At 40.1% G+C, this 27102-nt stretch overlaps 1 protein-coding gene across 1 annotated transcript in view; it reads left to right on the forward strand.

The window, feature by feature from the left end:
• Positions 1-27102, forward strand: part of LOC126281685 (GRIP and coiled-coil domain-containing protein 1) — a 148330-nt gene that overhangs the window by 80103 nt on the left and 41125 nt on the right. Inside the window, exons 6-9 of the mRNA XM_049980851.1 lie at positions 104-268; positions 7645-7849; positions 7944-8082; positions 15658-15793. Coding sequence (XP_049836808.1) covers positions 104-268; positions 7645-7849; positions 7944-8082; positions 15658-15793 — 645 coding nt within the window. The remainder of the gene's footprint in view (positions 1-103; positions 269-7644; positions 7850-7943; positions 8083-15657; positions 15794-27102) is intronic.

A 27102-nucleotide genomic window follows, 5' to 3' on the forward strand; every position in this document is an offset into this window, starting at 1 on the left:
CATTTGTTGGCAACGGGTCTGAGAAACATATTTCTCTGTGCTACCAAAATAATATCAGATTTTTATAGTGAGTTATTGCTGTGAAATTATTTTAATTTTTCAGGAACAGAAAAAGGCTGCTGATGCCGAGGAACAAGTAAAGCATATGGCTGCTATGCACGAAGAACGTGTGGCTAGCTTAGAAGCTCGGCTTGCTGAGTTGTCATCAGCAGTTGGCATGTATGATCGCCAGCTTCAGCAGGACCAAGTTGCTATACAAAAACTCAAGGTATCTATAATTGTAATTTGCATTCCTCTGTGTTAACACGTAATTTTGCTTTTGTTTTCAGTTTTGTGGCTCTTGGATCCTGAGAATTCTGAAGTAGAAGAAACTAAAAGAGAGAGAGAGAGAAAGACTGAAGTTAACAATCCATTGTGTAGGTTATACGTTGAGTTGCCAGAAGGCACATAAACATGACTGAATATGTTTCTAAGCTATATGATAGTTTACTTCTTCAGAACTAACTACAGAACTGGGATAGAGAGGCAGAAAATGCTCAGGACAAGGATGTGGCATCAGTAAGCTTGCTCTTGTGCAGCTAGGGAGTGTTATGTTTGGTACACAATGATGTATAGGAATAGACTGGAAGGAGAAGATAGAAAAGAGGAAGAGAGAGGCTGCTGAGAGTAAGATGTGAGTGTAGAATGAGTGAAGCTGGTATGGGGTGACACGGGGAGACAGGGTACTAGGCAGGTATGGGGCAAGGACTAAGGAGGATTTTGGTGGGATGAAAGGATGTGTTGTGAGGATGCTTCCCTTCTATGTGGTTTGAGAGAAGCTGGTGTTTTTGATGGTGAGGGAATTTTTGTACAATGTAGAATGTGAAGCAGCTACTGAAGTTGAGAATGTTGTGCTCAGTGTAGTGTTACATTCTAGTTTGCAATTAGGCCCTGCTGCAGTGCAGTGCAGTAGCAGTAAGCATACAGATATAGTAGGAGTGGACAGAAACCCTCATCATGTTCAGTATGTTGGTTCAGTGTGTTCGCTATTTTGCAATTTTTTTCAACCTTTCTTCATAGTAATATTTATGGTCTATTGTTTTCATCCATCATTATAGATTGGTACCGAGCGAGGTGGCGCAGTGGTTAGCACACTGGACTTGCATTCGGGAGGACGATGGTTCAATCCCGTCTCCGGCCATCCTGATTTAGGTTTTCCGTGATTTCCCTAAATCGTTTCAGGCAAATGCCGGGATGGTTCCTTTGAAAGGGCACGGCCGATTTCCTTCCCAATCCTTCCCTAACCCGATCTTGCGCTCCGTCTCTAATGACCTCGTTGTCGACGGGACGTTAAACACTAACCACCACTACCATATAGATTGGTTCTTAGATTCTCACAGAGTAAAGCTAATGGGAGCAGAAAATTTATTATTAAAATACTTTGTCTTGTCATGTTGATTTTTCTATAGATATGATAAATGTACAGTGACACACTGTTGCTTCAGAGATAATTACATAAATAATACATTGCAGCCAACATGTTATTTCTGAATTTTGGCTGCTAGAAAGTTCATTATTCATTGTTGATTTTGCCTGTATCATGATAAAAATAAATAGGTAAGAATGAACCTTGGCAAAAATAAATAGGTAATACCGGATCACTAAGACTATTCACTTCCTAGTTTTGGTTAAAATTGTTTTAATTACTGTCAAATTATAACACTGCCCATGTCAATTTATTTAAAATCAATTCAATACAGAAGAATATATTAAAAACAAAGATTCCAAGACTTACCAAGCGGGAAAGCGCCGGCAGACAGGCACAATGAACAAAACACACACACAGAATTACTAGCTTTTGCAACCGATGGTTGCGTCTTCAGGAAGGAGAGGGAAAGACGAAAGGATGTGGGTTTTAAGGGAGAGGGTAAGGAGTCATTCCAATCCTGGGAGCGGAAAGACTTCCCTTAGGGGGAAAAAAAGGACAGGTGTACACTCGCGCGCGCACACAAGTGTGTGTGTGTGTGTGTGTGTGTGTGTGTGTGTGTGTGTGTGTGTGTGTGTGTGTGTGTGTGGGCGCGCGCGCGTGTGTGTGTGCGCGAGTGTACACCTGTCCTTTTTTTCCCCCTAAGGGAAGTCTTTCCGCTCCCAGGATTGGAATGACTCCTTACCCTCTCCCTTAAAACCCACATCCTTTCGTTTTTCCCTCTCCTTCCTGAAGAAGCAACCATCGGTTGCGAAAGCTAGTAATTCTGTGTGTGTGTTTGTGTGTTTTGTTCATTGTGCCTGTCTGCCGGCGCTTTCCCCCTTGGTAAGTCTTGGAATCTTCGTTTTTAATATATTTTACCCATGTGGAAGTTTCTTTCTATTTTATTTACAATTCAACACAGATGTATATTTATAGTCTTCAACCTTTTTTCTTATAGATTTTAAAATTTTTCAACAAATTTTCCACTCATCATGTATATAGTCCAACACTCATGAATAAACTTTATTATATTCTTTATAGATAATCACACACAATATTCTGTCATAATCAAATGTATTACTTTCAATACTGTTAACAGCTTGGTACATAAAACAAGCTTCACAATGTGGCAATTGGACACTGAGGAAACTATTTGTGTTATCAAAACATTTCATCTGTCTTCAACAATGTACAATAATTAAATATCAGTGATGTAGTACATCAGTGGCCTATTCTCTTATGGCCACTGGCTGGTAGGTTTTTCACGGTGGTGCTAATCAGACCCAACACAAAAGAGGCCTGTGGTGCTAGTCTCCACTGGTCTCACTCAGTAACATTAATATTCATCTTAACCTACTTTAATCCTAATACATTGAAGTCATTACTTAAAAATAATGCACATTCACCTTACATAACTCATCTCTTGAGAAACATAGTGTGTGGAATAGTTTGACATTTTGTATCACTGCGTGGTCATGGACAGTTGGTTAATGGTCATTCCCACATAAAGGCTCTGCAGAATTTACAGCAGAAATGGTATATGATGTGACTTCTTTGACAGTTGGTTGTGCCTCATATAGGACAGGATATGCCTGTGACAGGTCTCGAATAGGATATACTGGGAGGGTGCATAGTACAAGTGTTGCACCTGGCTCTGCCACACGGGTGTAACCCATGTGGCAAGGGGTTGGGAATAAGTGTAACGTAAGAATGGATCAGGTTATTCTGTGAAATGCATGAGCAGTGGAATACCACTTTGTAAGTTGTCAGAAGGATCGCTAACTGTTCCTCATTTATGGGCAAGTAGGTTTTTTTGGGACGGTGGGGGGGGGGGGGGGGGGGGGAGGAGAAGTAGTGTATCCTATTTTAGTTCAGGGTGTATATGACCTGGGACAACCAGGAAATCTGAGAAAAACCCGGGAATTTTTTCATCTGGGAGAAAACCGGGAGAAACCAGGGAATTTTTTGGAATTCCGGGAAGTTTTCATTGTTTTAGCTTTGTTAAATTTTTGTAATTTAGACTGCAGAATTGATTCTCTAGCAAAGAATGTTGTTGTATCCTGCTACTGGAGAGTGATACTGGAGCAATAAAATGCAAACGAGAAGGAAAAAAAAACTTTATTGGCAAAGGAAATGTGCAATTTACAACAACAAAACACCGTGCACGCACAAGTGCAAATAGCAAAAATATGTCAAAGGCCGCAGGGCGCAGACTGTAATTCTTCGTAACAATAAACTGCTTGCTATGAGCATGACGTCACAACTGTTCACATTAGGTTCGTTTGACCAATTGCCAGCGGTCTGTTGCGCATGCGCGTTTGACTCGCGTATAAGCAGTACCTTCTCCCGCTTCCCGCTACTTGAAGTTTGTCTGTTAACTGTATCGGTAGTAGCAGCAAGCAGCCAGATGCAAACGAGGAAAATTTTTCTCGCGCACCGTATCTGCCAGATTCACGCTTGCACAGAGTTGTAGTGGGGAGGGGATTAACCTCCACATGACCCGCTTTTACGTTAAATGATTTCGCTGCTTCTCTTCGTGTACAGCTCAAATGAAAGCAAAACGAATTTCTGTGGCCGGAAGCTATCAAGTGAATTAAAATACATTCACATAATTATGGAGGGTAAAAATATATTATTAATTTTAGTTTTCTGATTTTATTTTATTTCCAAGTTAGTAGCAGTCAAGCATTAATCGCCTTGCAGAACAGTGAAGTTATTTTTGCAAGTTTGCTAAAGAAATTTAGCTTTATTAATCTTTCCACTGAGCGATCATTTTATTTGAAACAAAGTGTTTCATTCTACAGTATTGGCTAGTTCAAACTGTTCGCTGAATTTCAAGTGCACGTTATCATCTTCTGCCATATATGGCATTATGCCATAATAAATAAACAAAAATGAGATCATAGAGTACTGGTACTCCAAGAAAATTTACATCCCAGAAACCACACTGAAAAGCTTAATATCAGATGGGACCTACTTCATTGTGAATCTGGAAAAAGCCAATTTGCACTTCAAGTCGCATTATGCATTTTAGTATGGTTTACGAAATTCCGATGCTCTTTGGAGTATCCTCTGATGCCCTGTTTCTTTTATGGTGTAATGAAACTTCTCTTAGTGCTTTATACACACAAACGTGTGGGCTTCCTACACCACTGCAGTTCCACATGGACAATAATGCCTGTTTTCTGATGCTCTGTGGCAACTGGTAAATCGAACCTATTTCTAACAGTCTCCGGATAGCATTGCAAACGGTGGTTAGAAAAGCGTTATTTTCAAAGTAAATTTCTTTTTACACAAGATGAATTACGTTATGTGTGAGAAAGTGGGATGGATATCTAAATCGCAGAGCGTTCGAAACTGAACAGTTTGAGGACCAGCCACTTAAAAGAATTTCGAGCCGAGACATTTATGTCATAATTTTAAATTTACTGGCACATTTGTGTGATGTATCTTAATGTATAACACGCGCAAAAAAAATTGATATTGCATATGAAAGCTTAGCTCCTGTTGTAGCGTGTTAAGCTTAGAGATCAATATTATAAACTTAGCTTTTCTTGTAGATATATGGTACTGTGTAAATTAATGTAAACCATTAACTTTTCCTCTTGCGTGTTCATACGCTATGTAACCATTGATCTTGCTATTGGCTAACTATAACACGTGTCCTATGCTCTGAATAGCTGCTGTCATCGGCTGGCGAGATCTCGTGGCTTGAGATATGATTCGCTTACAAAAGGACATCGCAACCTCGGTTTCAACGTTCCGGAAACTAACGCTCTGTGTTTGGTGCAATTCGAATTTATACTTTCGTAATACGAAAATATGCAGCGTATATGTTGTTGCAAATCTAAGGTCTTTCCAAAACTTCTCTCCCTTTTTTTTTTTTTATTAAAAGTCTCTCCAAAACTTCTCTGCCCCGTCTTTTCCTTTTTTTCCGGTAAGTTCTACGCGATTGTATAAAACGTTAACCATTCAAAGGTTTGATAAGTTTTACAGTTCCGAGGGAAAATCTACGGAAAACCTACTGTCACTTAGCACAGAAAACGTGTATTTTCGCCTGGGAAAAAGCATATTTTTTAAACGGGATATCCGGGAGAAATCCAGGAACAATCCAGGAATTTTTTTCCTTGTCCCTGTATACACCCTGTAGTTAGTTGATGGAGGGGGTCGAAGGATTAGAAATATGTGTGGGTGTGATATTGGAGATGTGTTTATGAACTGTATCTGGACAGTGATGGCTTGCTATGAAGCCCTCAGTGACACCTTCAGTATACAGCCACATTGTTGCTTGGTGGCTAGTGGGTTTGATATGGGAAGTGCTTTTAATAGAGCAGTTGGAGAGTTGAAGGTCAACATTAGGAAGGTGACACTCAGGGCTGACAAGGACCAGGGAAGCAAGTGGGAGAGAAACCGTTCAGGCTGTGGAGGAGTAAGGATAGAATGTATTGACCCTCGGTCTAGATCATCAAGATGTCAATGGACATGAACCAGACAAAGAGTTCTGGATGCTGGGTGGCTAGGAAAATTTCCTCTAGATCACACATAAAGAGTTTGACAATAGGACGGTGTTCAAGGATGTAACCCAGATTTGTTTGTTCATCTTTCCTTGAAACCATATGTAAGTTTTCTGCATTGTAGTTAGTTTAAGTATTAGACTTGTATTAGGGAAGATGAGTGTTCAGATCTGCGACGAGCATTCCAGACACCTGGCTGAAAATGATTTACAAGTTCATGGCACCCTCCATCGGTAATACTGGAATTCAATGTGGTGTTGGCCCACCTTGCCTTGACTCTCACAGGCATATGTTCAATCAGGTGCTGGAAGGATTCTTGGGGAAAGGCAGCCCATTCTTCATGGAGTACTGCACTGAGAAGAGGTATCGATGTTGGCGGGTGAGGCCTGGCATGAAGTCGGTGTTCCAAAACATCCCAAAAGTGTTCTATAGTATTCAGCTCAGGACTCTGTGCAGGCCGGTCAATTACAGGGATGTTATTGGCACGTAACCACTTCGCCACAGACTGTGCCTTAGGAACTGGTGCTCGATCGTGTTGAAAGATGCAATCGCCGTCCCCGAATTGCTCTCCATCAGTGGGAAGCAAGCTGTTTAAAACATCAATTTAGGCCTGTGCTGTGACAGTGCCACACAAAACAACGAGTGCATACCCCTTCCTCATAACATGACCACACCATACCACCGCCGCCTCTTAATTTTACTGTTAGCACTACACATGCTGGCAGATGATGTTCACCGGGCATTCGCCGTACACACACCCTGCCATTGGCTCACCACATTGTGTACCATGATTCGTCGCTCCACACAATGTTTTTCCACTGTTCAATTGTCCAATGTTTATGCTCCTTACACCAAGTGAGGCGTTGTTTGGCATTTACCAGTGTGGTGTGTGGCTTATGAGCAACCACTCAATCATGAAATCCAAGTTTTCCCACCTCCCGCCTGTCATAGTACTTTCAGTGGATCCTAATGCGGTATGGAGTTTGTGTGTGATTATCTGGATAGATGTCTGCCTATTACACATTACGACCTGCTTCAACTGTTGGTGGTTTCTGTCAGTCAACAGGTGAGGTCGGCCTGTACGTTTTTGTGCTGTACGTGTCCCTTCACGTTTCCACTTCACTATCACATTGGAAACAGTGGGCCTAGGTATGTTTAGGAGAGTGGAAATCTCACGTATAGACGAATGACACAAGTGACACCCAATCACCTGACCACATTCGAAGTCCGTGAGTTCCGCGGAGCACCCCATTCTGGTCTCTCACGACATCTAATAGCTATCAAGGTCACTGCTATGAAGTACCTGGCAGTAGGTGGCAGCACAACGCACCTAATATGAAAAACATATGTTTAAGGTGTCCGGATACTTTTGATCACAGATTGTAGGTTCTTAAGGTTTTGATAAATTGCAGAAGAGAGGCAAATGCTGAAATTTTTCATTTGAAAAGGACAATGCTGATTTCATTCCCTACTCTGAGGACCTACTCCATTTCTAATGAACGCATCGTCGTTGGGACACACTAAATTCCTTTTTTTCTTCCATTGCAAGAATAATGACACAGGGCAGGTTAATTCATTTTTAATTATTTCTCAGGAAGCTGCTTAAAAGTAAACACAGCATTGTGTTGTTTTCTGTATCGTCTAACTTTACTTGTAGGACCACTGACTAGTAATGTATTTCAGGATCAGTTATTGCAACTTAACTTAGATCCAGCAATAAATACAGTGCCCGAAGATAACAAAAATGTTGCAAACCCAACAGAGATGAAAATGAAGATGGAAATGGGAGGAACAAATGATATCCAGTCAATTATAGATAAAATATTTTATCTGAAAGGCTTGTTGGAAGAAGCCAGCAAACATGCAGAGAAAACTGTTGATTTTCCAGGTCAGTGTAGGAATTATTTTTAATTATTTCAAACTGTGAACTGTTAAAATAGGAAAAAATCAAGATCTACTGAAAAATTGTGCTTTTCTTTCAGTGCTGTGGAACCATGTCTCTGGCTTTCCTATTGATACTGTAGCTCAGCACAGAGCCTGCAAAGATGAATACAACTTACTGAAGCAAGAATTTGAGTTATATAAACAACAGAATCAACGACAGGTGCCAGCTAATCTGCGGTAGTAGTTATTATGTGAAACATTTATGCTTATGTACAGTTTAACAAACAATATTTAAATTGTTGTCAGCACTATGTTGTTAATATTTTTGTTTTGTAAGAAATTTAAAATTCGAGTAGTAAAGAAAATGAAAACTTCAAACAGTAAAACTGTGATGACAGCTGTACTTATTATAAGCTTAAATCACAGTAAGAGTCATGACAAAGACAGTACTCTTCAGGCAAAAATTCCTGCGTAGGATCATAACTTGTAAAGTTTAAATGAGGGTCTTGTTTTTATCCTCCATGACCTGAAATATGTCTCTAAACCTAAAATAATTTGGGTGTAAAGGGGACCACTCACTGAAGAGCAGACGTTTTGAGTCATTGACAGGCATACAAAAAAGAATGAAAACTTCGGTAACTTTTGGAAGACATCCTTTGATGATTGAGTGTGTGCCCCCCCCCCCCCCCCCTGACACACACACACACACACACACACACACACACACACACACACACACACACACCTGTGACAAAGTAGTAAGAATGCTGAAGGGAAGGGTGGCAGGTACACAGGCTAGGCATGTGACACATGGACACCATCATGCGGTGCACAGTGATGATGATTCAGATTTATAGATCAATAGTGGGTGACAGGATTTTTGGGTAGAGAATGGGGGGATAGCAAAGCTTGGGGCCTCGAGGATTATGTAGGCGAAGAGTGTGTTGTAAGGATAATGCCCATCTAGGTAGTTCAGATAAACTTGTGGTGGAGGGAAGGAACCAAATGGCACAGGTTGTGAAGTAGCTGTTGAATGTAGTGTGTCATGCTCAGCAACATGCTGCTGAGCAAGTTGTCCAATTCAATTCAGTTGCATCTCATTACCATGATTTTGCTTTTGTTGATGTTCATCTTATAATCTCTTTTCAAGACTTTATCCATTCATTTCAACTGATTTTCTAGCTCTTCATTGTTTGTGTCAGAATTACAATGTCATTGGCAAACCTAAAATATTTTTCTGTAAACTTTAATTTCCTTCTCAGATTTCTCCTTGGTTTCCTTTACTGATAACTCGTTGTACACATGATTAAATAACATTGGACATAGACTACAATCCTGTCTCACTTCCTTCTCAACTACTGCTTTTCTTTTGCATTCTCCAACTCTTACAATTACATTCTTGTTTCTGTACATCAAAAGCTCTCTCTAAATCTACTAATATTATAAATGCGGTTTCCCATTAATCTTCTCAGATAAGTTCTGCATCAGTATGGTCTTGTGTATTGCTACATTTCTGCAGAACCCAAACTGTTTTTCTCTGATGTCACCTGCCTATCAATTTTTACATTCTTCAGTACATAATTCATCAGTATTTTGCAGCTATGACTTGTTAAAATAGTGTTTCAGTAACAATTGCACCTGTGAGCAACAGCCTTCTTTGGAATATGAATTATTACATTCTGATGTAAGTCTTCAGGCTTTCCCGGCGAGATCTTGACATGTGGAATAATAGAGTCTACTGCCAGAAGTTTGTGTTGCTCTGGCACAATATTTTGGCCACGTAATTCGTTGCCTTCTTCAGATGCTACCTGAGACTGCCTTATTGGAGGATCTTGTCCAGTATTTATGCCCAGAGGGCGCTGGGCGCTCTCTTTGCCGTCCCCATCCGCCTGGTGCTACTTGTAAGGTGTTGTCTCTTCCCCTGTGCTCCCATGGACATCCGTGCCCGACTTCGTTGCTATCTGTGGCAGCTCCCTGAGGCGCGTCCTATGTCGGGCGTTCCGTTCGCAGTCCGTGCCCACCTGGTGCTGCTCCTGAGGTTTTGGCCCTTCCCTGGTGCTTCCATGGACGTCCACACTTGGCTCGTTCACCATCTGTGGTTGTGGAAGCAGTCTGGGGATGGACCCACATTTGGCATTCTGTTCGTGGTCCGCGCATGCTTGGTGCGGCTCCTGAGGTGTTGGCACTTCCCTGGTGCTCCGACGCATGTCTGCGCCTGTCTCGTCCATCACCCTCTGGGCATAAATACTGGACAAGATCCTCCAATACGGCAGTCTCAGGTAGCACCTGAAGAAGGCAACGAGTTACGTGGCTGAAATATTGTGCCAGAGCAACACAAACATCCAGAAGTAGACCCAATTATTCTACATATTATTTTATAATTGAAATCTGAGGGTATTTTAGCTGCCTCTTATATATTACATGCCAGGTGACACAGTTTATCACAGCTGTTCCTTCTAAGGATCTCAATAATTCTGAGGAAATGTCATCTACCCCTGGGCCCTTGTTTCTGTCTGATATGTTCCATTTCATCTTCATTTACTTCATATTCTCTCTCTCCTGGTCTCATCATCCTAATGAATAGTCCTCACATGGAGATCCAAGTGGGGAACTATTTTACCTTTGTCCATAGCTCGTGGTCTAGTGGCTAGCGTTGCTGCCTATCGGTCATGGGGTCCTGGGTTCGAGTCTTGGCTGGGTTGGGGATTTTTCTCTGCCCGGGGGCTGAGTGTTTGTTTTATCATCATCATCATCATCATCATCATCCATGACAGTGGCTTCCTTGAACTTTTTAAAAAATTGGACTGTGTAGAAACTGGGACATTGTACGGGCGCTGATGACCATGCAGTTGAGCGCCCCACAAACCAAATCTCATCATTATCATTTTATCTCTGGAATAATTTAGCGGGGTAGACGCCCTAATCATCAAGTCATATAGTAGATATGCATGGCCTTGGGAAATATAACAGTTATACTTTTCCCCTTGCTTCAGCCATTCACAATAACAAAATAGCACTGTTTCAGTGCAGTTCCAGCTATGATTCAGCAATCTTTATAGCTGAGGCAGGCAAGCTATCACACCTGAGCAAGTTCCAGGGTTCATGGCTGTACTGGAGCTAGTGATGACCACTTTTCTTCCACTTTTTTTTTTTTTTTTTTTTTTTTTTTTTTTTTTTTTTTTTTTTTTTTTTTTTTTTTTTTTTGCTATTGGCAATGCTGTAATCAAATTTTTGTTTACAGGTACACCTCTGCAGTCCTGGTACACTTTGAAATTCTGACACTATAGTATTGTAATACACTTCTAGAGGAGCCAGAAGAGAATGGCATAGCCAGTTTATAAAATGGATATGGGCTGCACAATTTGCTTTTGGCTTCTGTGATGGTGTGTTTATGTTATGGTGGCATGTACCTAAACGAAAAGGAAAAATAAAAAAATAAAAAAACAAGAAATTAATTATATAATTTAATTTGTAAGCTACTACAAACAACATAGTGAACGTATTATAGTGGCCAAGCTAGACACGAAGCCCATGCCTACCACAGTAGTACAAGTTGATATGCCAACTAGCTCTGCAGATGGCGAAGAAATTGAAGAAATGTATGATGAGATAAAAGAAATCATTCAGATAGTGAAGGGAGACGAAAACTTAATAGTCATGGGTGACTGGAATTCGACAGCAGGAAAAGCGAGAGAAGGAAACATAGTAGGTGAATATGGATTGGGGCTAAGAAATGAAAGAGGAAGCTGTCTGTTAGAATTTTGCACAGAACATAACTTAATCATAGCTAACACTTGGTTCAAGAATCATAAAAGAAGGTTGTATACATGGAAGAATCCTGGAGATACTAAAAGGTATCAGATATATTATATAATGGTAAGACAGAGATTTAGGAACCAGATTTTAAATTGTAAGGCATTTCTGGGGCAGATGTGAACTCTGACCACAATCTATTGGTTATGAACTGTAGATTAAAACTGAAGAAATTGCAAAAAGGTGGGAATTTAAGGAGTTGGGACCTGGATAAACTGACTAAACCAGAGGTTGTACAGAGTTTCAGGGAGAGCATAAGGCAATAATTGACAGGAATGGGGGAAAGAAATACAGTAGAAGACGAATGGGTAGCTCTGAGGGATCAAGTAGTGAAGGCAGCAGAGGATCAAGTAGGTAAACAGACGAGGGCTAGTAGAAATCCTTGGGTAACAGAAGAAATATTTAATTTAATTGATTAAAGGAGAAAATATAAAAATGCAGTAACTGAAGCAGGCAAAAAGGAATACAAACGTCTCAAAAATGAGATCGTCAGGAAGTGCAAAATGGCTAAGCAGGCATGGCTAGAGGACAAATGTAAGGATGTGGAGGCTTATCTCACTAGGGGTAAGATAGATACAGCCTACAGGAAAATTAAAGAGACCTTCTGGAGAAAAGAGAGCCACCTGTATGAATATCAAGAGCTCAGATGGAAACCCAGTCCTAAGCAAAGAGGGGAAAGCAGAAAGGTGGAAGTAGTATATAGAGGGTCTATTCAAGGGTGATGTACTTGAGGACAATATTATGGAAATGGAAGAGGATGTAGATGAAGATGAAATGGGAGATACGATACTACGTGAAGAGTTTGACAGAGCACTGAAAGACCTGAGTCGAAACAAGGCCCCGGGAGTAGACAACATTCCATTAGAACTTCTAATGGCCTTGGGAGAGCCAGCCCTGACAAAACTCTAGCAACTGGTGAGCAAGATGTATGAGATAGGCGAAATACCCTCAGACTTCAAGAAGAATATAATCATTCCAAGTCTCAGCTGCAAAATACTAAGACGAATTATTTACAGAGGAATGGAAAAACTGGTAGAAGCCGACCTCGAGGAAGATCAGTGTGGATTCCATAGAAACGTTGGAACACGTGAGGCAATACTGACCTTACGACTTATCTTAGAAGAAAGATTAAGGAAAGGCAAACCTACGTTTCTAGCATTCGTAGACTTAGAGAAAGCTTTTGACAATGTTGACTGGAATACTCTCTTCCAAATTCTAAAGGTGGCAGGGGTAAAATACAGGGAGCGAAAGGCTATTTACAATTAGTACAGAAACCAGATGGCAGTTATAAGAGTCAAGGGACATGAAAGGGAAGCAGTTTTTGGGAAGGGAGTAAGACAGGGTTGTAGCCGCTCCCCGATTTTATTCAATCTGTATATTGAGCAAGCAGTAAAGGAAACAAAAGAAAAATTTGGAGTAGGTATTAAAATCCAGGGAGAAGAAATAAAAACTTTTAGGTTCGCCGATGACATTGTAATTGTCAGAGACAGCAAAGGACTTGGAAGAGGAGTTGAATGGAATGGACAGTGTCTTGAAAGGAGGATATAAGATGAACATCAACAACAGCAAAACAAGGATAATGGAATGTGGTCGAATTAAATCGGGTGATGCTGAGGGAATTAGATTAGGAAATGAGACACTTAACGTAGTAAAGGAGTTTTGCTATTTGGGGAGCAAAATAACTGATGATGGTTGAAGTAGAGAGGATATAAAATGTAGACTGGCAATGGCAAGGAAAGCGTTTCTGAAGAAGAGAAATTTGTTAACATCGAGTATAGATTTAAGTGTCAGGAAGTCATTTCTGAAAGTATTTGTATGGAGTGTAGCCATGAATGGAAGTGAAACATGGACAATAACTAGTTTGGACAAGAAGAGAATAGAAGCTTTCGAAATGTGGTGCTACAGAAGAATACTGAAGATAAGGTGGATAGATCACGTAACTAATGAGGAGGTATTGAATAGGATTGGGGAGAAGAGAAGTTTGTGGCACAACTTGACTGGTTGGTAGGACAAGTCCTGAAGCATCAGGGGATCACAAATTTAGTATTGGAGGGCAGCGTGGAGGGTAAAAAGATTAATACATTAAGCAGATTCAGAAGGATGTAGGTTGCAGTAGGTACTGGCAGATGAAGGAGATTGCACAGCATAGATTAGCATGGAGAGCTGCATCAAGCCAGTCTCAGGACCGAAGACCACAGCAACAACAACAATTTTTTTGAAGTGGTATTTAAAACTTCATAAACACTCCTCATACAAATTTTGAAATTGTCTGCAGTTGTATGATGGTGTGTATCAGTGTATCAGAGGCTAGCCCAAAAATGGGCAAAAACAGACTCAAAAATTCTTTGAACAATTCTTTTACATATTCCAGAAAGATGCAGTGTGCAGACAGGAGGTTAAGTGGTTCATCATTTAATAAAAAGTATCAATTTACTTATGGATATGTCCACAGCCATTGTTCAGTTTTTGAATGCAAAAATCATTTTGCCAATTTCTGCTGTTTAATATTTTTTAAAAAAATTTTTCTTTTCTTCATCAATCATTGGACACATCGCCATTTTCAAGTTCTAAAAAGTTGAAGTTCTGTCTATGCATCACTGCTATTGGTATAATAAGGGCATGCAAACGAAATTCAGCATTTCATGTGCTGCATACTCGCTATGTAAGTAATGAGTACAAGTGCACGCTGTGTTAATAGCGAAGAAATTGACAGAACAATCCACTTGTTTATATAAATATACATCATATCATGCATAACATATGCATGAAATAAGCACTGCAAATTCTTGCCCCCACGTTGCAAATCTCATGCTGATTGCACCCCTCCTCACCTGTAATTCAAACAATCTGCATCATTATTACACAAAAAGTGACTATTTCTACTGAAACCTTTTAAATCAGTAACCCATCCTGCTTAGAATGGAGTAATATGGACTAAATTCTAAACATATGGACACTGCATACATTTTGCAGCTGTAATGCCTCGAAGATATAAAGAAAGGCTATTTCACGTGCATTAGCTGTGGGTATAAGTATTCGATATAAGTTTTTCAAAAACTGACAGAAACAAGAGAAAAAGTGAATAGTAGGATTATGTGTCTGGAATCCAGCAGAGTTTTAGATTAAGACGGCAAATACATGTTACACTTATCTATTCCTTCAGTGAATATGGTGGAATCTGAGAGAATAAGTGCTGCCTCTTGCTGGGTAGGCAACACTTGTCTTTTGCTATTTCAGAGTGTCCAGGTGCTTCTCCTGCTGCTGTTGCTGCTGCAACATTTTCAGCAGAGCATGCTTTCATAAAATGTTAGTCTAGTTTCTGGAACTCTAATAATGTTGAAACAAGAAATAGTTCCTATTTGCTTTCTTAATGAGTACAGAAACCAGTTTTGTGACAGCTACAATGAAATGTGCAGGCAGTCCCAGTGTGGCTTGGTTGGGATCCAAATACTGCACCAGTCTGGTCACTGAGTCTGTTGCTTACGAACTGACCTGATTACTTCACTGAGGATTATCGCTAAACTGCAGGTGGTGTCCAGTGCATCCAGTGCATCCAATGTACATTAAGTATTGATTGACATCACAGTCTGCAGGTGCATAGTCAGTCACCTGCCATCTATTGTGGAAGATGGCAGGTACTCTTGGTGGTCTTACCAACTAATTCAGAGGTTGATATAGCCATTGAAAGCTGGGCATTGAGATAATGTGAACTATACTAACTCAGATTTACCCATACGACTCCCTCCTCCACTTTTTAACATTCATAATAAAAATCTTGTTTATTGTTGATTAAAGAGATAACACTATTTGCTCCAATACAATATGCTTCTGAAGCTCTGACTGGATAAAAATATTGATTGCATGATGAGAAAATGCGCGACATGCAGATTTTACTGTACGAAGACATATGAAAAATTTAATTTTCACTGTACTTACTTCTCTTTTATATTTTTGTTGCCATTTATTTTCATGTTGCCATTTATTTTCTAATTTTTGCAGTAATGAAGATACTGAACTGGAGATAAGCAGTCTTAAAGGTCAGATAAAAAGTTTAAAGGAGAGGATTCGTATATTGACTACACAGCTTGAAGATGTGGAAAAAGAATACAAAGAAGAAATTGACCATCTTGAAAAGGTAAATCATTACTAAGCTTGTTGTTTTTGTTTATTATTATTATTATTATTATTATTATTATTATTATTGAATTTTTTATATTATTGACAACCCCCCCCCCCTCACCTTTTCTTTACTCCACCCCCCGCCCCCCCCAACCTGCAGCAAGTTGCAATCGCCAGTGAAATATTGCTGTACTCTTCTCTGGCCGACAGTAGCTTCTCTTCCCTCAACTTGCCCATTCTCTCCACACAATCTCTTTCTACATCCACACGTATAATCTGCAAACCACTGTGAAGTGCATGGCAGAGGGGTGCCATACATCCCATTGCACCATCACCCTCCCACCCACTTCACCTAACACAGCTAGTTGTTGTCCGAAAGGTCAGCTGCATTTGTTTGTGTTGATCTCTTATTGCCACAATACCTTCCATTTTTTACATTACAAAGGTTATTATAGAAGGGAAACCAAACATTTTGGGGAAAAAATGGCATGCTTTCCATCAGGGTTAAGTTATTGACAGCTGATGTTGTTTTATTTTTGGTAATTTATGTGAAACGGTCACATGTTCATTACACAATGCAGTAGCTTTTTCTGATCTTTGTTGGTCAACCTCAAAGTGTCAATAGAAAGAGACACAGGACCGTTACAGAGTCTATAAATTTACCAAGTAACACTATAGATAATGATACAAAACAAAAACTATAATTTTATTCTTTTTCATCATTATATACACATTTATTACCAATAAATGAACCATAGGTACAGCAGCAATGAAAGTTGCTCTCATGACTAGGTAGTATCACACACTGTTACAGAATTTAGTGTGTTATCAGATGGTGGCAGCATGTTGTTAATAAAATAAAATTTATTGGTGACAAGAAGAAAAAAAAACAGCACCATTGCAGATATAAAAGGTAGTTGAATGTGCAAGCAAAATGTTAAAACTGAGGAAGTTGAAGGTGTTCAAATTACAGCAGGTTGGACAAGGTTTTGCAGCAAAGTGCTCACAATAAATACAAGGTTTCTCACTAAGAGACATACACCGTTTATACTTTAATAACTCGAACATGTATAACAAAACTAGGGATTTTTAAGTGATATAGATAGTCGCGACATTACTGATGATGATTTACTGTTAGATCTGTTCAGAATGTCCTCCATCAGCAGCAATACAGTATCTGAAACATTTCAGAACCAATCAACACACATGTAATGGTTGCCATTGCAATGGATTGTAATCCAGTGTATGTGGCTTTCTGATGCAGACAATATCCTTCAGAGTTCCTCACAGAAAGAAGTCTAATGGAATCAGATTGGGAGATCCTGATGGAAACTCAACAATTCCTCATTGACCTACCCACTTCTCAACAAATGTTTCATCCAGGAATTGCCACGTCATGATGGTTATTAGACAGGGTATCATCATCCTTTTTTAAAAGGAAGGGGAGGGGGGTCATTACCTTCTAATGATTGCTTTCTTTATGTATGCGTTCAGCGTCTTACTAGATTCTCCTAAACACTGGAAGTGGTGAATGGCCAAGAAACTAAGTGAGGATGTCTAAGGGGTCAGGTAACTTAGGAAAATTTTTGTACTTCATATTTAGCGTACTGTTTGTTACTTAAGAATAGACAGTATGTAGAGCATAACTGAAATTGTCAATGTTTAATTCAGATTTTATTTGAAAGTTGTTAATTTGTAACATTAAACAGAGGAATGTTGATACAAAAATTACAGATTTATCATACAGTGTTAGAAATTGCAATTTATGCAACAGAAAATTTAATTAATAACACAAAACAGAAAATGTTATATCAAACATCGTCTCAATACTTCGTCAAACATATATAAAAAACAAGTTTCTGTTATTCATGTACTCCTTTCACATTTACTGATAATAACGGGAAGCTCTTTTGGGTGGTTCATGCGAAGTTTCGGATGATATTATCTCGAAAACTATACATCGGGTAAAAATAGTGGGTAAGACAAGTTCGTAAGCTCAAAGGGGGACATCAAACGACACTACACGTAACCCAGCCTCCAACCCCTTGGGTGGGGCAGGGGGCAACTTTTAAATCTTAAATGGAAACCCCCATTTTTTATTGCAGATTTGGATTCTCCATAAAAAGTAATCAAGTTTTGACTGACACATTTTTTAAACCATTGACAAATGGCACTGAAATCAAGAAAAATTAAAATTGTAGAAGAACTCCAATATATCAGATTGATCCCAGAATGACACATCTAATTGATACAAAATGTGCACCAATTCTTTCATTACGCCAAATTAAGCTTTTTTTTTTACAAAATGTATCCTACCCGCCACAGTTTTTGATGGAGAGAGGCAGAATGGTATTAAAATCTCGTTAGGGTACTCTTCACAATTGTATTACTCACCCGGCTGTGGCGCTACCATGGTGAAACTGTGGACTATGGCTCAGTATAAAGGTCGGTGCAATGCGATCAGACGTCACATCACTTTCAGATTGTGATCCGAAAACTTCAACTGATGAAAGTAAATTATTCTTTAGCGAAACATGGCTCAGTAACATCCTACAGAGATTGCTGATTTGATGTTAATGTTAGGTGAATGCCACAACAATTATGCTGCAGTTGTATGTGAATTGTTTCCCAAACAGACAACATCCAAGCAAAAACATTATTCAAAATTGTACTCAATGAGCTCGAAATGGATACACACACCGTCCACCTCATCATCGCGAATACAATGAAAACGGCGCTCGTACCTTTACTGTTCTCACCTGTGTGAAACTGGATCCCGAAATGAGTAGCTGTGTGATTCAGGAACAAACTGGAATACTGAAATCAACTGTTTTGAGGGATTTGAAGGCACATAAATATCGTGTGTATCATATCACACTGACACAGGCATTAATGCCGAAAGATATGCAAATATGCGTGCATTTCTGCCAATTGGCCTTGGAAATAAGAGGTGCCAATGATTTTTTTTAGATACATTATGTTCACCAATGAAGCCACGTTCAAAAACAATGGTGAATTAAATCATCATGATGGTCATTATTGGTCCCCTGTCAATCCACACTGGCACAGACCCATTGAAAGTCAACACAAATAGTCATTAATGGTCTGGTGTGGAATTTTGAACGGTTACTTGATAGGACCCCATTTTTTTGACCAAAATGTTACTGGGGAATCTTATTTACAACTACTCAGTGCTGATTTGTTGGCGCTAATGGAAGATGTTGATTTAGAAACTAGGCAATGAATGGGGTTCCAACAGGATGGAGCAGCTACATCCACATCGTTACTCTGTAATTCACACATAAGTGCCTGGCAGAGGGTTCATCGAACCATTTTCATACTACTTCTCTACCATTCCATTCTTGAATGGTGCATGGAAAAAAAGAGCACCTAAATCTTTTTGTTGGAGGCCTCTTTTTTTTCTCTTATTTTATTATGATCATCATTTCTCCCTACGCAGGTGGGTGTCAACAAAATATTTTCGCATTTGGAAGAGAAAGTTAGTGATTGATATTTCGTAAATAGATCTCGGCGCAAAGAAAACCGCTTTCTTTCAGTGACTGCCACCTCAACACGCTTATCATATCAGTGACACTCTCACCCCTATTGTGTGATAACATGAAACGAGTTGCCTTTCTTTGCATTATTTCGATGTCCTCCATCAATTCTACCTGGTAAGGATACCACACTGTGCAGCAATATTCCACCAGTGGATGGACAAGTGGTAGGACCAGTACCCAAAATTTATCAGATTTCCTTTAGTACCCATGTGGATGACCTCGCACTTTTCTTTGTTTAGTGCCAATTGCCACTTTTCACACCATACAGAAATTCTCTCTATATCATTTTGTAATTGGAATTGAGCATCTGATGATTTAACTAGCTGGTAAATTACAGTGTCATCTGCAAACAATGTAAGGGGGCTGCTCAGATTATCACCTACATCATTTGTGTAAATCAGGAACAGCAGAGGGCCTATGACACTACTTTGCGGAACACCAGGTATCACTTTTGTTCTACTCAATAATTTTCCGTCCATCACTACGAACTGTGACCTCTCTGTGAGAGGAAATCACAAATCCAGTCACACAACTGAGACGATACTCCATATGCATGCAATTTGATTGTCGCTTGTGAGGAACGGTAACAAAAGCCTTCTGGAAATCTAGGAATATGGAATCGATCTGAGATCCCTTGTCGACAGCACTCATTACTTCATGGGAGTAAAGAGCTGTGTTGCACAAGAACAGTATTTTCTGAATATGTGTTGGTTATATAGCTACAAGTCATTTTCTTCAAGGTGATTCATAATGTTAGAGTACATTATATCTCCAAAATCCTACTTCAAATTGAGGTCAGTGATATGTGTCTTTAATTCAATGGGTTACTCCTATTTCCTTTCTTGATTATTGGTGTGACCTGTGCTAATTTCTAGTCTTTAGGAACAGACCTTTCGTCAAGTGGGCGATTGTATATGATTGCTGAGAAAGGCGCTATTGTGTCTGCATACTCTGAAAGGAACCTGGTTGGTGTACCATCTGGACCGGAAGACTTGTGTTTCTTAAGTGATTTGAGTTGTTTCACAACACCTAAGATATCTAATTTTATGTCATTCATGGTAGCAGCTGTTCTGGTTTTGAATTCTGGAATATTTACTTTGTCTTCTGTCGTGAAGGAATTACAGAAAACTGTATTTAGTAACTCCGCTTTTGTGGCTCCATCATTGGTAACATTTCCATCGCTGTTGCGCAGTGATGGTATTAACTGTTTTTTGCCACTGATGCACATAACATACGACCAGAATATCTTTGGGGTTTATACCATATTTTGAGACAGTGTTTAATTGTAAAAACTATTAAAAGCATTTCGAGCTTCCATGAAACTTAACCGATTTGGGGATTTTGCGATCTTCTGAATTTGGCATGCTTTTTTCATTGCTTCTGCAACAGTGTTTTGACGTGTTTTGTCTGGGTGTATATGGCCCGGGAGATCCGGGACAAACCTGGGAATTTTTTCATCCGGGACAAATCCAGGAATTTTTTAGAATTCCAGGATTTTTCATTGTTTTAGATTTCAGTTAAAGGTTTATAGGTTTGACGTGTAAGATGTGATACGCTGACAAAGAACTTTAGTCCACTAATGCTGAATAACACTGCAGCAATGAAACATATATCAGAGAGTAACACCAAAATAAAAGTTTAGTTGCATAGAAAATGGGTAATTTACACAATGCACAGACCCGTTTGCCGACACCAAAAAGTGTCAAAGGCTTTAGGTCGAAGATTATGCAGTACGTCCGTAACAACTAACGTGCATTCGATGTGCGTGACGTCACAATTGTTTACATTTCTAACAGATCACCAGAAAATATTATGAATAGTGGCTTGAGATAAGTTACTTTCAAAGTAAATTTCCACGCAAGATGATTTATGTTACGTGTGAGAATGTGCAGTGAATTTCTTAAATCACAGTGCGTTATAACTCTCATTCAAAACATATCACTTTGAGGATCAGCCATTTGAGAAATGTCGGGCGCAGAAGATAAGTCATTTATGCCACTATTTAAAGTTTTACTGGCACATTTGTATTTGATATGACTTCAAGTGTACCACACGCTAAAAAAAGACCAAGCTTCAAGTTAGTTTTCACATTTAATGTTGTTCTTTCATAGATAAAAATTATGCAATCCATGGCAAAAAGTGTAATTGACCTCCAAAAAAATGTGCATAATGTGTTACTGAGCAATGTCACAAGTCTCTTCATGCCAGAACACTTCGACTTTTCTACGCAATCATTTTGGCACGATTTTAATTGCCAAATTAGAGCCTGTTAGTAGGCCTTCGGACTTCCTATCATTGTAGGACTAATAATAGTGGATTCCAATAGTTGATGCAATTCTTGTTCATACATACACATTTAGTTACGTTAACCGGTGTAGAAATGCACTTTGCTGAGTTCAGCGAACTCGGCCTACCTTCTTAACATATGCGCCGCAGCCTGTTTTTCTCATAGGCCTCGCGCTCTTACTGCCGTCATTTGCTAGCGAGATCATGTGACATGAGCTATGACTGGATGACAAAAGTGCATTGCTCCACGGAATCTCTATTTTATAGTTTCGGAAGCTACCATGCTGTAATTTGTGGAATTTGTGTGTATACTTTTGCAATACGAAAATAAACTCTGTGTATATTGTCTTGCATCAAACAACTTCCCAAATGCATTGTTTTTCCTGGATTTCGTTTCCTAAAGTGCTGGGATGTCCTCCGCCAGTATAAGAGTTTTACGGTTCTAAGGACTGATAGGTTTTACAGCTCCGAAGGAATGTATACTGTTACTTAACACGGATGTATTTTCACCCACTTTATACGTAATTTCATCCGGGAGAAATTGTGTTTTGAATCGAGAAATCCTGGAAAAATCCGGGAATATTTTTTTCTTGTCCACATAGACACCCTGTTTGTGTACCATGGTGGATCAGTCCCGTCTCTTATTAACTTATGCGGTATGAATCTATCTATTGCTGTTGATACTGTATGTTTTGCTGTCGATACTGTATGTTTGAATTTGAGTCGTATCTGGTCTACAATTGGAAGGAATGGAGATTCTCTCTTAGGAAGGCATAAAGTGAATTTTTGTCTGCTGTTTTAAATAGATATATTTTGTGTTTATTTTCAGTTGTTTTGGTTGATATGGTTTTGAGCCTTGCTACAATGACATTGTGTTAACTAATCCCTGTATCCATCATGACACTCTCTATTAGATCAGGATTATTTGTGACCAAGAAATCAAGTGTGTTTTCGCATCCATTTATAATTGGTGTAGGCTCATGAACTAATTGTTAAAAGTAATACTCAGAGAAAGCATTTAGTACAATTTTGGATGATGTTTTCTGTCTACCACCGGCTTTGAACATGTATTTTCGCCAACAAATAGAGGGTAGATTTAAGTCTCCACAGTTATAACTGTATGAGTGGGGTACTTATTTGTAATGAGATTCAAGTTTTCTCTGAACCGTTCAGCTATATCATCATCTGAGCCGGGGTCAGTATGAGCCAATTATTATTTTGGTACGGCTGTTGAGTATAACCTCTACAAATAGTAATTCACAGGAACTATCCATCTGAACTTCACAACAAGATAAATTACTACCAACAGACACAAACACACCACCACCTACTTTATTTAATCTGTCCTTTCTGAACACGATTTTGTGCCTCTGTAATAATTTGCGGAATTTATCTCCAGCTTTAGCCAGCTTTCTGTTCCTATAACAATTTCTGCTTTCAGTGACACTTTTCCAACACAGCTACGACAATTTACAACTACAATTCTGACTGTTGCTTGGTCAATTCTTGTTGTTTCTTTGCCCTGTACCCTTTGGGACTGGAGGCCTTTTTGATCTTTCCCAAGACTGTCTAACCTATAAAAACCACCCAGTCCATGCCACACAGCCCCTGCTAGCTGTGTAGCCACCTTCTGTGTCTAGTGTACACCTGATCTATTTAGCGGAACCCGAAACCCCACTACCCTATGGTGTAAGATGAGGAATCTGCAGACTACACGGTCGCAGAACCGCCTGAGCCTCTGATTCAGGCCCTCCACTCAGCTCTGTACCAAAGGTCCGCAATCGGTCCTGTCAATGATGCTGCAGATGGTGAACTTTTCTTTCATCTCGCTAGCGTGACTGGCAGTCTTCACCAACTCAGATAGCTGTTGGAAAGCAGAGGGAATCTCTTCTGATCCATAGAAACACACATCATTAGTGCTGACATGAGCCACCACCTGCAGTTGGTTGCACCCTGTACTCTTCATGGCATCCGGAAGGACCCTTTCCACAGTATGCACACGAAGTGCACTTTGGCTTTCTTCCTGTCCTCAGCTGCCATATCCCTAAGGGGCTCCATCACCTGCCTAACATTGGAGCTCCCAATGACAAGCAATACCACCCTCTGCACTTGTCCGGACCTCTCAGGAAGACCGGCCACTGCCACAACAGGCTAGGCTGCCCGTGCTGGCTCAGAAGTACTTTCAGCAGTGGGCAGTACCTCAAACCTGTTACGGAGGTGTAAGGGTAAAGCCTTGTGGCCAGCACCAACTTTCGCCTTCCGCCCAGGTATGCATGACCCCACAACGGTTCACCAATCACTGTCAGGCAAATGCCGATCGGCAGGGATGTCCGAATCCGAGGATGCAGTGGCATCCGAGATCCCAGGCGTTGCTACAGGTTCCAGAAGTGCCATAGCGCTCGCCTCGGGTGTCCCAGAGTCACTGCAGCCCAGGGCAACAGCCTGGAGCCTGTCGACCTTGGCCAACACACCTTCCAGCTGTTGACGGATGATGGGCAATTTCCCCTGAATCCGTACACAACAGGTGCAGCCTCTATCCATCCCTAACAATTTTTCTTCCTCTCTTTTATCTCACAAGCCGTTCAAAACAAACAGATGACTGACGTCTAAGTGAATTTACACTATACGGGTACTAAAACGCAATGCTACAACTCTCAAATACTAAAATACGCCCGAAATTTGTGGGTTAAACTATGCAAGTACCCAAAAACACGCAAAGAAATTAAGAATTAAACTACGAAACAAATAAGTGAGCTAAAAGTGTGACTCGCTGCTGGCTGCTGCTTATCCAACTGTGGCAGGGAGCTCCCCATTATGCTAAAAATGTGCGGAACGTTTTAAATTTACAGTAGCCTGGGTAGCGGATAAGATGCAGGGGACCAATTCAGTGGCCTCCACATTCACCAGACCTAACATCATCTGATTTTTTTCTTGTGGGATTATTTAAAAAAAATATTGTTTATGAAAGACAGCCCACAACCCGAAACAATATGGAGCAACGCATTCGAAGAGCATGTGCAGCCATACCACGGGATGTGCTGCTCAAAACTGTGGACAACTTTTGCAGACGATTGACTTTATACATTGAAGCAAATGGGGATAATTTTGAACAATTTCTTCATGGCTAATTTCATTAATTAAGCTATCCAAATTGTGAGAGGCGAGGGGGCTCACACTGATGAAGCACCCCACATGTGAGAGGCAAGGGCATTCACACTAATGAAGCACCCCATGGGAACCTCATTCTACTACATCCATGTCGTTGTTCCTGGGTAACGCTAAAAATAGGATACAGTATTTTTTTGTGCAAAAATAGCTTAATTTGGCATAACGAAAGAATTGGTGCACATTTTTTATCGATTTGATGCGTCTTTCTCAGATAATTCTATACAAATCAGAGTTCTTCCCCAATTTTACTGTTTTCTCTATTTCAGTGCAATCTGTCAATGGTGTAAAAAAATGTTTCAGACAAAACCTGATTACTTTATTATGGAGAATGCAAATCTGCCATAAAGAATGCGTGTTTCCATTTAAGATTTAAAAGTTGCCACCCACCCTACTCAAGGGGGCGGGGGCTGAAGGTCACGTGTAGTATCATTTCATGTCCCCCTTTGAACTTACGAAGAATGCCGGTAATCTTACACCATTTACTGTGTTGTTTATGTAGTGTACGAAAACTACAGAAGAACCGTAGTTTTGGTAGAGCACAACTCTAGGCCGTACAAGTCTTCTGTCAGACGTACCACGCCATACTGATAACTTAGGAAGATTAACGGTTCTTTCTTCTGTAACATGGGAATTATCTCCTGCAGTACACACACAGTTATGGCAATTGAAGGTTTCATTCAATTGAAATGTTATCTCATCAACCAAACAGTGACATCATTAATTACCACCAATCTGCCTGGGAATGTAGAGTTTCCACTTCGCTCTCTTAAATATGCAGTGACCCTTCATTTGCGTACACCTGATTGACACACATCCTGCCATAATGACTTGTTTGGGGATCTTATGAAGACTTGTATGACTTTGTCTACCCTCTTTTGTCCACTACTGATTTCTTCTTGACACACAGTTCCTTCATCAGGTCACTCATACTTAATTCCCACACAAATCTGGTATGTAATGTTGTCATTGTTATATGTGACTGTGGTACAGTATCATACTCTGCCCACCACTGTCTCTGCACAGCCTTCATATTTTCACATTTCCAATAACACTTCAAAATCCACTTTCTTTATCCAAAGGACAAGTTTCCAGCCATCTTGTTGTATATGTATGTGCAGTTAACTGGCAAGTGAAAATAAACAAATTTTACATTCTCCAATTTTACATGTTTCATGATTCTATGCCATAAATTCATAGCCATTCTGTAAAACATGTAAGATCAATGCTAAAAATTCCCCTATTTTACGTGTCGTCATAGTAAAGGTTACTTCGATTCTACGTTCTTACTCGGTGTCTTGCTTGATTTCATCCCGTTTTTTTACCAATTGACATTTGATGTAACCGAATGAGCTATAAGTGGCACAAAAGACAGACAATTTGCACTGCAGGTGGTGGTGGAGGAGTTAAGGGAATATTGTAAGCCTGGAGTTAAGGGAATATTGTAAGCCGTTGCAGACATGGGAGACGTGAGATAGGAAATGCTGACATAATTCATGATTGACAATGCAAACACAACTTGCAACATTCAGCTTCAGTGTGCAGTTATGATGACACTACTGCCAGATTGCAGTAGCAATGGAAAAGCAGGGCAGTTGATGTGAAGCGTTCCACACTGAGCCAATACGTGACAAAGAGGCCCAGCCGCCACCTTTTCTTGCACCACTTATAACTCTGTCTCGTCTTCTTGCATGTATTTCTGACATAATGTATTCAGCAACAATATTGTGACTTCTGAAATTTTCCCGGCGTATTTGTTCTTCTAATAATTTCCGGGTATGCAGCCGGATCCCGTCGACATTCTGCCACGATATTTCGGCCCAGAGACGTCCGGCCATCATCAGGTGAGTACACAACTACTGAAGAGCCCAGGTGCAGTCGCGGTATTTATCCCGATTCTCACGCACGTGTTGACATGCGCGGCATAGCCGAGTTGTACGTGCTGCCCTCAGTGGTGAAAGTAAAAGATCATCTAGTCATTGAATATTGAATGACGCTGTCTATTCCGCTGTGAATGTATAATTTTAATAACAGGATTCCAATTTTTATCCAGTTGAAAGCCATTGTCACGATTTATAAGATTATCGGCAAGACGTATTTCCACTGATTCCTTGATTACGGAATCCCAAAATCCGGAAACCGGAGCAAAAATTTTTGTTCCATTGTATTCCATTGAATGTCCCAATGAAATACAGTGCTCTGCTACTGCCGATTTTGATGGTTGCCGCAGACGGGTGTATCTTTCATGTTCTGTACATCGTTCATCGTCTCAGGGTATTACCGCCGACGGAAGAGGTCATGCCATGGCTGAGCT

Source organism: Schistocerca gregaria, chromosome 7, assembly GCF_023897955.1.
Source record: "Schistocerca gregaria isolate iqSchGreg1 chromosome 7, iqSchGreg1.2, whole genome shotgun sequence".
NCBI classification, from domain to species: domain Eukaryota; kingdom Metazoa; phylum Arthropoda; class Insecta; order Orthoptera; family Acrididae; genus Schistocerca; species Schistocerca gregaria.